A 16031-nucleotide genomic window follows, 5' to 3' on the forward strand; every position below is an offset into this window, starting at 1 on the left:
ACATGAGGGTGGTCTCTATGCTGTGTCTATAACTCCGCTGGTAGCTTCAGGAACTGTCACAAAGATTACACTCAAAGTCATAGGAGTATAGGTTTTATCGCAGTGCAGTGGGAAGGGGGAGGAAACAGGGGCGGGAGGAAGAATGACATTTCAAAGGCTTAAAATAAATTGTAGCATAATGCATCTTTAGCATAGGTTAGGCATGTGCCTCCCTCTTTAGCTGTAGGCTTCTGCGACATTATGCTGATGTAATGAGTAAAAATAATTTGTGTTCAAAGCACAGCCTTAAAATGATAACTCTGGTGGGATACTAAACAGATTGGGGTCTGGGATCCTGGCATGCTAAGAATTTTATATGGATTATCTAACTGACTCTTAACAACAATGCGTGAGGGACGTGTTAATATTATCACTCCATTTTACAAATGAGGTCCTGAAGGCTCAAAGAAGTGAGAAATGGGCACAGACAGCTAAATGGTGGAGTCCAGATCTGAGTGCAAGCCGTTGGACTTCAGAGCTTGTGGCCTGCATGGGCTTTCTCTTCATAAGGGGAGGTCAGTTTCTATTCAGAGACTCCTTTGTCCATCTTTGACGGTTCAAGGAGAATGCAGGCCTTAGTTGAAGGACAGGCAGACCCTGTCAAGATGGTCTGGCCTCAGAAGAAGTGGGGAAGCTTGGCCTGAGACCTCACAATGGGGCCTCTGAGGTGGTCCCTGGCTTTGGTTAACAAGCAGCAGATTCTCTGCTTACCCGGAACTGACCACCATTGCCATCGTCCAGCTCCAGAATGTAGCCTTCAGCAGGCACCGTGGACAGAGGTGGCTGTTTCCAGGACAGCGTGGCACTGTTGTTGTGGGTACAACATTCCTCCAGCTGCAGGATGGGGGTTGCTGGGACTGGAGAGGAAGCTAAACAGAAATTAGTGTAACCCTGGCTTCTGTTGAGTTGCAAACATTTCAGGATCTTGGAATGAGACACATCCCCCTGATCAACATGTGGCTCGACTAGGTAGCCAGTCCAGGGGGGACCCAAACTGGATCCCTTCCAGAGTCTCTAGGAATGGGGCTGGGTCCTGAGCCGCTATGCTGCCTTTTCCCAAACTCGTGGTGGCACTTCTTACCTTAACTGTTGGGGAGACAATTGCTCTGTTCTCACCCCCTTGAGCACTGAAGACATCATCTGTAAGGGAACTGTTTTATTTGGGGGAGGGTTTTCAGCCCAGCCCACTAAAGCCCATGTAACCATAACATGGTTGAAAAAATGTATCATAAAATTGATTCTGAGTCTTGATGCCCTGTGTATAAACTTGGAACTACCTATTCTGAGCAGTTTGTTTGTTTTACCAGTGATTCTACTCAAGGTCTTGTGCACATAAGTAGCCGCAACAGTGGATTTTTGAAAACTTAGTACTAAATAACATAAAAACAGTGATTTCTCCATTTTGAAACTTCTGAGGAACTTGACCTCATCCTTTCAGGGTAGCTCTGCTGGCTCAGGTCCATGCTCCGCAGGTGCAGAACAGCCAACTGTGAGCCTGGAGAGTAGTATGGGAGCAGAAGGGGCCCGGCAGGGGAGGCTCAAGGTGTCCTTGTGACTTTGTGAGAATCTGTCACAGTACTACTAGTCACAACATGCCCCTGGCCCTATGTTGTGCTGGGAGTCTTTTCTATTACTTTAAACTGCAGAGCGGCTGAGCCTCCACACAGACACACACAGAACTGTTAGGTAACAAACAATCCCAGTTCCTAACACACGAACTCAATGTATGTATTTGGGAGCCATGTTTTTACCAACTGCTTAAAAATTTTTTTTAGCACCAAACCATTAATTTATTTTTGTAGCTCTTTAACAATAGGAGAGAAACGGTTGGACCGCATCCAGGGACATTTAAATGAACAAAGGTTAATTACAGAACACCTGGTATGCTGTACCAAAATTGGACTCTGTGTCATGCATCAAATTATCTGCTCCCTGCCATCACCTCAACCACAAAGATGGTTTATTTAACAGCAGTTTAGGAAATAGGTTCTATGGTGAGTAACCTAGAAAACAATAGCAGTGATCATAACACAAGAGATGCGAAGGTGAGGCAGGTCAGTTATACTTAAGAAAAGACTTTGATACAAGAAAACCATGCCTGAGTTACTAGATCAAACACAACGAAATCAAAATTATGAGCAGTTAATTGGAGGTGGTGAGTTTAGGAAGGGAAATCATGTTTCAGTGGCACAGAGGTCAGTTGGTCTTATGAGAGAAGAGTGGCTTCTATAGCCTCAGAGGTCCCTGAACATCTGGAACTGGAGGAAAGGAGATAGATTCATTGCCTCGTTCAAGAAAGAGACTAAAGGGCTGGATGGGAAGGTGGGGAGAGAGAAGACGTAACTCCTAATAATTATCTACCCATGAGCAGGCATCACCTAAGAGTTGTAACTGGAAGGTTAACATTAGGTCATCATGTATTAGGAAACCACTTGGTCATTAAAAATTTTCCCTTACAAAAATAATAAATTTTAACATATTAACTGTGGAGTAAATGATGATAAGTTTAAGCAAACCGTTCTTCAAAGGGCTTCTAGAGACCGGGAATGATTTTCCCCGGGGGGATATTTGCTCTGAGCTGTCCTTATGAATCAGGGCGTACCATAAAACAACCTACCCCTTGGACCCTCTTTATTTCATTAGCTCTCCTATCAATCTTCATTTTCCTTTGTTCGTGTTTCAGGCAAGTCTACATTTCATCAATTTTAAAATTAAAGAATAAGATCACAAGATGGTTTCACAAATGCTTGCAATGTCTCCAATAAAAAACTCAAATTTCCTCGTATAGACATAGGTATAATTAACAGATTAGTTGAAATACATGGTGTCATGTGTAATTAAAACATGGAAACTTCATTTGTAAGTCCTCAGTGGATACACTTTAAAAGACCAAGAAGATAATGAAAAGTCTAACCACTCATTAATCGTCAGGTTTTAATATTGTCCAGAATTTAAACAAATTAAGCAAACAAAAAAGTGAAATGAGGGAGGGAGGGGGAGAGAGAGAGGGAGGGAAAAAGAGAGAGAGAGAGAGAAAACAAAAATGAAGAAACAGAGACATTTGCGTATCTAAATCTATTTCTTGATGTGCTCAGAATTATTTTTTCTGTTTCCTTATTTACCCCAAAGTGATGTTGCATATAAAAGGCAAATATAACAAAATTACAGCCTCATTAACAAAGACTAAGGCTGACATTTTAGAAAAACATTTTATAGCGGGTGTTAACATTACCCTATTTCACTTTATTAGGTATAAAATAAATGGTCTGTAAGAATCCAAAGTATTTTCAAATTAGCTTATTATTTGTGTTTTGGAAATGGATAGCATCATAGTTCCTGGACTGAACTCTAAGAAATTTTTATTTTATTGAAACTTCTGTCATTGGGCTGCTGTAGCTGTCTTAATTGTAATACTTTCACCATCATTCTTGGATGTCTTTGTTTTTCCTAAAGAACCAGTTTCTCCTGACCTGATCAGAAGTGTATTGCTTAGCATTCTTTTAGCCCATAAAATCAAACTTCAGGCTAAAAATTCTCTTCTTAGTTGCAAAGGGCAACTGTTCTTATTGACTTCCTTGAAGGGGACTAGTGGAACCTCGGCTTAAAATTAAATTCTGCAACAGTGTCTTCTTAACGTTTGCAAATGTCTTAACTTTTTAAGGCCATTCTTGTTCTAAGTATAGCTTACATTTTTCATATTCATTTAATATTTTTTTCAAATCCTGCCGATTGTGAACACTCACCACGATGCAGGATTCCTCTGTGAAAAGTCACAGGAGTGTGGTGAGGACATGTAAGGACGCACAGCCTCCCCGCCCCGGGACGTGGAAACTAATGGTGGGTGATGCTTTTTGAGCACTTCCTGAAAGTGCTGCCTGGCAGTGTGGTGAGAGGTTTTACATGTAGTCACTCCTGTGATTTTCACAGCACCCCCACAAGAACAGGTGCTGTTATTATCTCTCGTTGGTAGATGAGGAAACTGAAACACAATTTTCATGGCTGCTAAGTGGCAGAGCCGGGATCTGATGCCCAGCAGGCTGGCCCCAGGGGCTGTGTGCTTAATTGCACTACGCTGCCTTTCCAGTCTGGCATGTAGTAATAGTGTCCTAGAGGGAAGTCCCCCGCGCCTGATTCCAAGAGGAAGGTTTCCTTTTGCTTCCTATAATGTGAGTGATAAATTTCTCTGAGACTTGTTGGTACAGATTAATGAAATATTTCACCATACATAGCATAATGTATCAGTTTATCGAATCACTGTGTTGTCCACCTATGGTTGGGTGTCAACCATACTTAAAAAATTGCGAAATAAAAGAAAGAAATATTTCACCATAAGAGCTACGGTGGTTGGAAATGCAGTTCTACTGAGTCATCTAGTCCGAACGTTCCTTGGTGGACTGCCGCTCCTTTTTATGGTGGCTGGACAACACAAGGGCGTCTCAGGAAAGTTTACACTTTAGAGGAGCAACAAGCTGTTTCTGCAAGCTCTCATTAGTACACTGTTACTGAGAAATGTGAACGTGGGCCTTGCAGGCCTCCAAGCCACGAAGGGATCACATGCGTGAACAGATGATATGCGAGTCAGCATGTGTGCTCGTCCCTACCCCTGCCAAACCTCTGCATATTCTTTCTCTGTGATTTATAAGAGGGTCTGTTCACATCATGCCGACCTTGCCCATGACCTTGGTGCATACTCAGGGCTCTTACATTTGACTTGAGTTCATAAAGATAAATGTGTTCTTAGGTGAGGAGAGGCACTTAAGGGATTAACAGCCATTGGTCTACGTGCTAAAAAGGCTTGGGGGAGCATTAGGTCGCTGTTTTGTATCCTGGTTCAGAACGAACATGCTGGCATTTCTTTTCAGCACTGACTCACGAATCTTGGGGCACTTTCTATACTTAAAACAATTCTGGGACAATATTTTTCTGGGGCTGTTTGAACAAAGAAGTTACTGGCATTCTCCACTTAGATTTCAGTTGCTTGAGGGTGATGCAGAATCAGAAAGAGCAGATCAGTTAAATCCTTAGCTCATAAGAGAACAATTTTCTGGCTGAATAGTAGCTGGCCCAACTGGAAACGTTTAAAAACCAGCAACAGACCTATCTTCTTTGATAACAAGAAAAAAAAGGCATCTGAGATGAAATTCCAAAACCAGAGAGATGCTAGAATTTCCAGTCAAGAAATGAACAGATATTTTTGTTGTTAGTTTGAGTCAGAACTTTAAATGCAAATTTTAAGTAGTTTTGAAAATATTTTAACTTCCTACTGTAATCTGCTTAGCATAATTAGAAGGCATATACTGAAGTACACGTATTGTATTACTGGTCAGATTACTTTAGCTCTGTTCCCAATGCTATCTAAATTTTGGCCATTCTTACATGGATTTGGGGGGCACAGATTCTTGAGATATTTTTACTGATGAGCTGTGAAAGTGCAGTGTATTAAACTGACCAAGCATAGCCTAAGGAAAAACATAGTCTAACACCACACCCCGCACAGTTGTGTATGCTAACAGCTATCAAAGAGGCCAGCAGGAGTCTTAACTACCCCCAGTCAAGTTCTATTGCGTCATGACCTTTTGGCTTTTTCTTTCCATTGAAAACACATAAAAATTATTTAGAGTCTGAAGAGGACCTGGCCCTCACTGAATTAATTAAACTTAACGAGCACAAAGCAAAGCATATAAATTAACTCTGCAGAAGGATACTAATTAGCAGTAAATTAAATTAATATGAAATGTTAAAAAGAAAAGGAAGAAAATGGAATAATCCAGACTCCTCCCAAATGGCCTGTTGGGTGAACTTCGTAAATAACTGTTGGATCATTTTGTGTTCCGGGTAAATTTTTGCTCTATGTTCTGCGTTTTGTCCGTGAGAGTGTGTGGCTTTCTCGGCCGCGTGTGCAGACTTTGGTGGGGTGGACACACAGCCACGTTCACACATATGTCTGTGGGAGCCTTAAACGGCCAAGTGACACTGCTTTAGGGACAGGGTTTGAGACTGCAGTTCCCACACCAGATGAAGGGCCTGTTCATTCCAACACAATTGTCCTCTCCTGCCAGTTGGCCTGGGCTCCACTCTGGGCAGATGGACATGATTCAGAAGGACAGCAAATGGGGGAGGAGAGGGCTCCCTCAGCTGCTGAAAGCAGTTCAAAGCCCTGAGGCTTTTCCCCTCTACCTGCTCCATCACTAAGGCTAATTGGGTTGGCTTGTTTTTTTTCCTTTCCATTGCCCTTTTGCGACATATTTTCTCCTCTGAGCTATTTGTGACATAACCTTTCAGTGATTTTACCTCATTGGGAGAACTGGATCAGAGAGAGGCTGATTTAGGGGAATTTACCTGGGGTTCCATATATTACTTGGACGGCTATATTTCACAGACCACCATGGGGTATTAAGGAAAACATTTTAAGTAGCAAGAAAGATGTGCTGCAACAGAAAGTTAAATTTCTTAAGTTTAAGAGAGGGGTTCAGTTATTCCTTGAAGATCCAGTTCACAAGGCACTAACGTCATAGCAAAAACTGGAAGTTGTAGGTGCAGGGTCTGGAATGTTGCTCCCTGGCTTTGAACCCCTGCCCTGACATTCACTAGCTGTGTGAATTCAGGCAAGTTATCCAGACTTCCTGTGCCTCAGTTTCCTCAGACGCCGACTAGGGCTGTGAGAATAAATTACATTAATCCACGTGAAGCACTTAGGAGAGTATCTGGTTGGGTAAACAGTCAGGAAATGCTAAATATTTTTGTTAGGGGAACAAAATACTTTTATTAACAATCTATATACTCTTTAAAAATCAATTAAGGCATCATCCCAAAGCAATACATAGTAAACGGAAAATGGGAAAACTGCAAATGAAAGAGCAAAATCCATGAAAAGGATGAGAGAGACACCTGCATGGTGTACACGGATGAGTTTAGCTGTGATGTGATTCGTAAGTGCAGAGCCCTAAAACTTGCTGGCTTAGGTGCTTTTCTCTCTGATAAAAGGAAGTACGTAGATTTTACTTAAAAACAAAAATTCTAAAGCACTAAATTCTAAGTCCTTTATTAGGTGCCTGCTTAAATTGGGAGAAGCAAAGGGGCGCCTGGGTGGCACAGCGGTTAAGCGTCTGCCTTCGGCTCAGGGCATGATCCCGGCGTTATGGGATCGAGCCACATCAGGCTCCTCTGCTATGAGCCTGCTTCTTCCTCTCCCACTCCCCCTGCTTGTGTTCCCTCTCTTGCTGGCTGTCTCTATCTCTGTCGAATAAATAAATAAAATCTTTAAAAAAAAAATTGGGAGAAGCAAAGAACAAATCAATTTCTTCAGTTTTAAAAAAGATTAGAAAGTGACAAAATTACAGAGATGAAGAAGAAATAAGTAGTTGCCAGGGATTGGCGATGGCAGAGGGAAGGGGTGTAGGAATGACTATATGATCATAATGGGGTAGCATGAGGGAGGTCTCTAGGGGGGTATCTTGATTGCAGCAATGGTTAGATGACTCTACACACCTGACAAAATGGCACAGAGCGATACATATACACCGTACCAATGTTAATTCCTGTTTTGTTTTTTTTTTAAGCGGGTTCCATGGTGGGTGTAGAGCCCAATGTGGGGCTTGAACTCACAACCCTGAGATCAAGACCTGAGCTGAGATCAAGAGTCAGATGCTTAACCAACTGAACCACCCAGGTGCCCCTCGTTTCCTGGTTTTGATATATGATGATAGTTATGCAAGATGGAACCATTGATGGAAACTGGGCTAAGGGTACACAGGACCTCTCCTTACTATTTTTGCAACTTCCTGTGAATGTATAAATATTTCAACATGAAAGTTAAAAAAAGAATATTCTTCCAATGGATATTACTTACACTGCCATAAAAATATCATTGCATGGTTGGCTTTTTATTTTTCTTTGAAAGAGTTATTTTCCTTAAGATAATTTTAGGTATTTGCACTTCCCCCCAGCCACCCAAAAAATCTCGGAGAACTTGCATATCCCTTAATCACATAAATCACATTTAACTTTAAAAAGTTAAAATTTATTTCAAACCTTCATTACTCTTCGGTAGCCAGGCTTGCATTTTCCTGACCACTGTTGGCAGGTCAACACTGACCCTCTCAAATTCCCACTAATTCAGGCTCAACCATTCGCTCACCACCTATCCACGATAGTAGTCATTTCAATTCTGGACTGGTTTGATTTATATCAATATTTCTGGGTTATTTTCTGTAACGAGATTTTATTTATGTACACTGATGTGGTCTCTATCTCCATATCTTCTTTTTTATGTCAGCTATTCCCTGATGCTGGGTTTCTGACATCTCTTAAGATTCTTAAAGAGGCAAGCATTGAGTTTACCTGAATTTATCTGGCTTTCTGAGAGTTAGGTCACCTGGCTACAATGGTACATTTCCCTTACATGATAAGCTAGGAGCCACTCCGGACTTTTGTACCATTGTGTGTGCTTACTTCCCCACCTCTTAGGTGTGTTTAGTTCCCTACCTCTTAGGTGATTTATAAACCTGCCAGCTGCCTTTTGTTTGCTGTAATCTGGCACAAAGCCTCGCTCCCGCTTCAGGCACCAGCATCCGCTCAGGATGTTGCTCTATTTGGGGGGACGCAGACACGCACCTTTCATCTGCACGAAGTCGAGCTGGTGAATGGACTGCAGCAGAGGACTGTTGTCCAGACTCAAGTCGAAGTCCGTGGTCATCCTGGGAGTGAGCGTGCCTTTCCCCCACTGGTCCTCAGTCAGGTGCACTCTCCTTATGAGGGCGTCGGAAATCTAATCACATCAAAGACCACAGCTGAAGAAATACACCACCACGCTGGACGCAGAGCACTGCCCCTCCGCTCTCCGGGAGCATCACCAAGCCACTTTGGGACTCATACCTTTCCTGTCTCCATGTAGGCAGTGAGAAGTCTATTACGACAAGGGTCACCCACGCAAACCTGGGTGGTTTCGTGAGTCAGAGGGAGCCACTATAAATAGTTAGCTGTAAACTGCTCTAATGGAAGCCTGGATATATGCTAATGCTCTTATGACTAATCGGCTAAAGCCACAACATTAAATAATACGTTGGTGGTCAGTTAATTTAGTAGAACTAACAGCCCTAAGTTTCTAAGAGGAGGTGTGGGTATTCTGTCAATGCTTGGAATGAGTTTTATAAAATAGTTTCGAGAGGCTGCATAGGGTAATCTGTAAAGTGGAAGTTCTTACACTTTAAGCCCATCATCTTCTGTAGCACTTTATTCTTTGATAGAGAACTCTTTCATTTCTTATATTTAATCTCCCTTTGTCACTCTTGGCCAGTTTGATAAAATGCGAATTGGAAGGAATCTATGTATTCTTTAATAAAAGCTCCCTTAATCATTGAGATCAAAACTTAAGTAAAATTCAGCTGACATCATCACATCTCATTAAAACAATCAACACTGAAAAAATCATGAGAAATCCAAGGAATGAAAAAATTTCACTTTATTTGGGAAATGACTGATTAATTGGCTGGTAGAAACTGTCAAGAAGGTGAAAGCCTTGGATACTTAGACATTTCTAGCTGACAACGCTGTCCAAGATATTAGTGGAAAGGGACCCAATTCTTAGGCAAGGCAGTAACTCTGCTTTGGAGGAACTTACAGGGAATTACATTTTCATGATTAAACATGAACAAAAACAAATTTTAAGAAGCCCATATGCTTTTCAATCTTGTAGCATTGGTGGCAGAGACTTCCAGAAGTCAGTGGAGTTTTGCTGGTGCCCACATGTGCATGGCAGTGTGAAGGTGGATTCTACTGTGGAGGGACCCATGCTCAGCAAGGGCTGCGGGGAGTCTGGCTGTGGCGCTGTAGACTGAGTTTCATGGGACATTGAGAATCTGAAGTAGAAACTAGTTGACACTTACCTGCAAAAAGCCACTAGGGTCATTTTCCTTAATGACCTCCAGGCAGTACTCCATGAGACCTGTGGTCTGGCGCAATTTTACTGTGCAGTGAGAGATCTGATCTCGAACCACCTAGGATTGATGAGAGAACAGAACGGTCCAAAGTGGCACAGGATGAAAAAGAAGCAAACTGTGGTGCCTGAAGGGACATCTTCCTCAGGTTTCCCTTGCTCCCCATCTTCCCGGAAGCTGATACTGTGAGCTGTTTTAAGTGGGAGGTTGTGGAGAGTCTATGAGGAGCTGAGTAACCTGAGGTGTGGCTGCAGCTTCTGTTCTGTGAACAGTCACCCACCCGCTCCCATCCTGTGCCTCTCTTCTAAAGAGCAAACGTCCCCATCTGATCCCAGTTCTTTCTCATTCTGATTCTTCTCCCTGAGTGGATGGTGGGATGGGGTTAGAGGTGAAACGTGCTGAAAGACAATGAGCTAATGAGAACAAGGAAGCCAAAGATGGATGCAGAGTTCAGTTTTGAGTATAACTCACTTCGAAGCAGTCACTGCCTCATTTGGGAGAGCAGTTTTTTTTTTTTTTAAGATTTTATTTATTTATTTAGACAATGAGAGAGCGAGAGAGAATAAGCAGGGGGAGCAGCAGAGGGAGAGGGAGAAGTAGAGTCCCTGCTGATCAGCGAGCCCGATGCGGGGCTGGATCCCGGGACCCTGGGATCATGACCTGAGCCCAAGGCAGACCCTTAACTGACTCAGCCACCCAGGCACCCGTGGGAGAGCAGTTTTAAAGGCTCTCTACCATGCTGTGAGTCTGCTTTAACCTAGAAAGGCATCTCTCTGAACATGTAGTTTCTGCCTCTGGGAAGCTGTCTTTGCCCAGTGTCAAACACGACAGTCCTTGGAAAGTTTCTTTCTTTGAATATGTTCATTTTCCATGTCCTCTGCTCAGTAACCCAAATTCTGAAGTGGTTTCTGAGGCTAGAGTGGAACAAGTTTTCTAGGAACCTCAATTACTTACATCCTTGATATTTATACTACTTTGCAAAAGCCTCAAAAGTATCCAGCCTTCTGGATTTTTTAAATAATAACTAAAAGGAGTTTTAATAATAATTATTGAAAAAAAGCTTTTTCTTTGTTCCTTCTTTTCAGTTTTGATTTTACATTTTCCATTAAAGATTATTACATCTACTTTCAAAAACAGTTGGAAAATAGACCAAAAAAGGCAGTCATCTCACCATTCTAATGCAAATTTTTAAAGCATTTTGGTATTTCCTTTTAGGTTTTATCCTTGAGCTAGATATATTTATAGTTGCAATCATAATATGTGACAATTTTACCTCCTTCCCACTTAACACTATACCATAGGCATTTTACATGTTGCCACCATCAATAGATGTTACTGGCTCCATAAATATCCCACTGAGTGGGTTATCATAACTAATCATTCCTGTTCCTCTATTTTTGTACATTTAAATTCCTCCTAATTTTTTTTGACAATTCATCCATTTATTATTGCTGGTGTGTGTTTCTCATTTTTTTTATTGTGATAAAATATACATAACATAAAATTTACAATTTTAGCTTTTTAAAAAAGATTTTATTTATTTGAGAGAGAGATAGTGACAGTGAGAGAGAGAGAACGAGCAGGGAGGAGAGGGAGAAGCAGGCTCCCCACTCAGCAGGGAGGCTGACATGGGACTCAATCCAGGACCCTGGGACCACGACCTGAGCCAAAGGCAGATGCTTAACTGACGGAGCCACTCACATGTCCCCAACCTTAGCTATTTTTAATTAGATTATTCTGTGGCATTAAATACATTCATATTGTTGTGCAACTGTCATCACCATCCATTTCCAAAATGTTTTTATCTTTCCAAACTTAAACTTTGTACCCATTAAACAATAACTCTCTATTCTTCCCTCCCCACTGGCCCCTGGCAACAACACCATTCTACTTTCTGTCTCTATGGATTTGACTACTCCAGGACTCCCATGTAAGTGGAATCATACAGTATTTGTTCTTTTGTGACTAGTGTATTTCATTTAGCATAATGTCTTCAAAGTTTATACATGTTGTAGCTGATGTCAAAATTTCCTTCCTTTTTTTAAAATTTTTATTTATTTATTTATTTATTTTTTAAAAGATTTTATTTATTTGACAGAGATAGAGACAGCCAGTGAGAGAGGGAACACAAGCAGGGGAAGTGGGAGAGGAAGGCAGGCTCATAGCGGAGGAGCCTGATGTGGGGCTTGATCCCCTTAACGCCGGGATCACGCCCTGAGCCGAAGGCAGACGCTTAACCGCTGTGCCACCCAGGCGCCCCTCCTTCCTTTTTTTTTAAAGATTTATTTGTTTTAGGGAGAGAGAGCATGAGCAAGAGGGGCAAAAGGAGAGGGAGAGAGAAACTCAAGCAGTCTTCATCCTCAGCACAGAGCCCAACTGCAGGGCCTGTGATTGCAACCTGAGCTGAAAGCAAGACTCAGAAGCTTAACTGACTGTGCCACCCAGACACTCGTGAATTTCCTTCCTTTTAAGACCAAATAATATTCCATTGTAAGTACATACCACATTTTGTTTATCCATTCCTCCATTGATGGACACTTGGGTTGCTTCTACCTTTGGCTATTGTCAATAAAACTGTTATGAACGTGGGTATACAAGTATCCGTGAAAGTGTTTCACTTCTTTTGGGTTTATACCTTGAAGTGGAATTGCTGGATTATACGGTAATTCTACTTTAGTTTTTTGAGAAATCATCATACTGTTTTCCATAGCAGCTGCACCATTTTATATTCTCATTAGCAATGCACAAGGGTTCCAATTTCTCCACATCCTCACCAACACTTATTACTATCTTTTTTAAAAAAATAATAATAGCCATTCTAATGGGTGTGAACTGGTATCTCATTGTGGTTTTGATTTGCATTTCCCTAACGACTAGCGATGCTGAGCGTCTTTTCATATGCTTATTGGCCATTTGTATATCTCTTGTGGATAAATGTCTATTCAAGTCCATTGCCAGTTTTTTAATTGGGTTGTTTGTTTTTTTGCTTTTGATGCACAAAATTTATAAATTTTCATGAAGTCCAATTTGTCTACCTTTTCCTTTGTCGCCTTGTGCCTTTGGTGCAATATTCAAGAAATCACTGCCAAATCCAGCACCGTGAAGCATTTGCCCTGTGTTTTCATCTAAGTGTTCTATACTTTCAGTTCTTCAGTACATTTAGGTCTTTGGTCCATTTTGAGTTAATTTTTGTATATGGTGTTAGGTAATGGTCCAACTTCTTTCTTTAGCATGTGGATAGCCAGTTTTTCTGGAGTCATTTGTTGTAAAACTGCCCTTTCCCCCCTGAACGGTCTTGGCACCCTTGTCAAAAATCATACTGTTTTCATTATTGTAGCTTGGCTGTAAGTTATGTAATCAGGAAGCGTGAGAACTCCAGTTCTGTCCTTTTACACGATTGTTTTGGCTCTATGGAGTCTCCTAATTTTTTGACAGATGATTTATTACCACTTTTTCACTTTTAATAAAATTAAAATTTTAAAAAAAGTGTAGGACTTAAAATCTCTATATCAGAATTGGTGAAAGAAACCAACTTTAATGTGAAGATTGTTTTGTGATTTTTGGCGGGGGAGGGGAGATCAAATTTAAAATTCAGTGATTGGGGTGCCTGGGTGGCACCGCGGTTAAGCGTCTGCCTTCAGCTCAGGGCGTGATCCCGGCGTTATGGGATCAAGCCCCACATCAGGCTCCTCCGCTATGAGTCTGCTTCTTCCTCTCCCACTCCCCCTGCTTGTGTTCCCTCTCTCGCTGGCTGTCTCTATCTCTGTCGAATAAATAAATAAAATCTTTAAAAAAAATAAAATAAAATTCAGTGATTGACTTATTTTCTTCTGACATCTAGTATTCTGTCAAACCACCACCCCTATCTGTTGGTCTGGGCTTGTGGAATGCAAATTATTATTATTTTTTTTAATAAAAAGTAAACAGGAAGGTTAAGTTTCTGCTTCTTAGGGGGGAAAACCACAAAACACCCAAAAGTATATAAAAAAAACCCAGGACAGGTGACCTACAGCTAATATGCTACTCTCTGCTATCTTAGGTGTAACTAAATTGTTCCCAGAAAATGTTCTGACATTTTGGTAGCCAGTGCATCAATGCTTCTAGATAGCAGAAGCCTCAGCAGTCACCAATCACTATCCAAATGGCATCTGTCCTAGGACTGAGCATGCATAACTGACTGGTGTTCAAGTGTGAATAAGAAGCACAGACTAGATCTGGGCATTGTAACCAAAAGTGAGTCTGCTGCTGAGGCAAAATAAACTTGAACTGTCATGTTTATTTCCCAGAGCATTCAGATCAATGATAATTTTATGACCTAAATGTACTGAAATAAATATGTAATTAAGCCTCATAAAATTCCATGTCTGCTTCTATAAATTTCCTTCTTAAGCAAGATTCATTTGATGCCAAAGGAGTGTCTGAGTGTTGGGGCTCTCCAAAGACTTGTAAGAAGCTTCACTGTAGTAAAGAGTTGGTGACTTTCAGAGGGGGTTTGCCATTGGCTCCTGTATTCCATCGTTCAAGCTTCTTGGAAGGACTCAATATCCCTGAGTTCCTGGCTCTCAACTCTCACTGTTGCAACAATGGATTTTGGCCCATCCTTTTACATTTTAATCAACCATTTCACAATGATCCCAAAAGCCTGTGATAAAAATCACTGCTAAAAATTAAACTACAGGGTTCCCAGAAGCAGCACTTTTGGGTGTGTTGTAATTGACATCTAGTTTCTGAATTAATTTGGCAAGATTTCTCATCCTATGGAAATCAGCCAAATAATTAGATCTTCTAAGAGTATAAATATTTTTTCTCTAGTTGAGTGTCTTTATCAGCTCTCTTACTTGTTACCTTCTTCACTCTGCATTATTTCCACTACTATTATTATTTATCTCTTGTTTTATTTTTTGGGAAAACAATTCCTAGGAAGCCAGGCCACGTCACTTTTTCTTTGAGTTCCACATTTCTGCGCAGTTGCTCTGAGGCTCCAGAGAAACCGTTTGCACCATGTTTGCAGCTGGCTGGAGTTAACAGTTCCTTTTCTTAGGAAGGAAATGTGCAAGTTGCAAGAATGATACAAACAGGGACTGGGAAACAATCTTCCTGCTTTCATCTGCATTATGGCCTAAACCAGCTCTCTGGGGACAATGAATTAATCTTTAGTTCATAGTTTCGGGGAAGGCTTTCACAATTTTATTAGCGGTCCCCATCTGTTCAGGATGGCAAGTCCTATTGATCACTTGAACGTTTTTATTTTGTTAAGTGGCAGATTTATTAAGGTCATTCCTTGGGTCAAGATATGTCACTGACACCTACTCAGAAAAGGTGAGTTTGAGAACGGACTGCTGTGTCCTTCTGAATGCTCAAATTTTTTCACTAGCATAGAGTAATCCGTGATAGCTTATACAAGTGTAAAATTCTGTTCTGCCTATCCACAGCTACATTTCCCATCCCATCTCTACTAGACCAATCTCTTCCCTCCACTCAGCTCATGTAACACAACCAGCAGCAAGAACTGAAGTTAATTAAAGTGAATTTCCTTATCTTACCCAAGTTGACCTTGACACCTTTCTCTACCTCCATTCACCTCTCCATCTTATGTGTGTGTGGTTCTTTAAAATTTTTATTTATTCTTCTTAATAAATACTTTCACTCATACTCTTTTCTCTCATCCTGGGGTCTGCAGGGATACCACTAATGAATTTTTAGTCTAAGTAAATACTAACATTCTCTCTCTCTTATTTCAAGAAATTCTTTCTTAAATATAATTTATACTTTCCCATCACAGCTTAAAACAGTTTCCCTAAGTATATAAAGTAATCCTTTTTTTTTTTCTATGTAAGGTACAAGTACTCTCAAGATGCAAGCTTGAAGAATTTATTCTTCACACATCCTTTCGGTCAGTGAGAGGAGTTTCTACATGTACCATCATTCCTAAAGCAAGATGACCAACAAATGCTTGGAATGGACTCACTTGTGAGTTATAGGTGAAGAGATGGCCATGAGATTCATCTAGTAAAATAACAAATTCTCTTGTTTTTTTTTTTCCTAGAGTAGAATATT

General features: G+C 41.0%; 1 protein-coding gene across 5 annotated transcripts in view; it reads right to left on the reverse strand.

Annotated features, from left to right (window-relative positions):
• TRIM9 (tripartite motif containing 9) overlaps positions 1-16031 on the reverse strand; it is a 111148-nt gene that overhangs the window by 23778 nt on the left and 71339 nt on the right. For 4 of the 5 annotated variants that reach the window (XM_034648451.1, XM_034648450.1, XM_034648448.1 and 1 more), the window contains exons 4-6: positions 9924-10034; positions 8653-8806; positions 751-908 (exon numbers count right to left, since the gene is read on the reverse strand). In XM_034648451.1, coding sequence (XP_034504342.1) covers positions 751-908; positions 8653-8806; positions 9924-10034 — 423 coding nt within the window. The remainder of the gene's footprint in view (positions 1-750; positions 909-8652; positions 8807-9923; positions 10035-16031) is intronic. The other variant, XM_034648449.1, reaches the window with a different exon arrangement.

Source organism: Ailuropoda melanoleuca, chromosome 20, assembly GCF_002007445.2.
Source record: "Ailuropoda melanoleuca isolate Jingjing chromosome 20, ASM200744v2, whole genome shotgun sequence".
Taxonomy (NCBI): domain Eukaryota; kingdom Metazoa; phylum Chordata; class Mammalia; order Carnivora; family Ursidae; genus Ailuropoda; species Ailuropoda melanoleuca.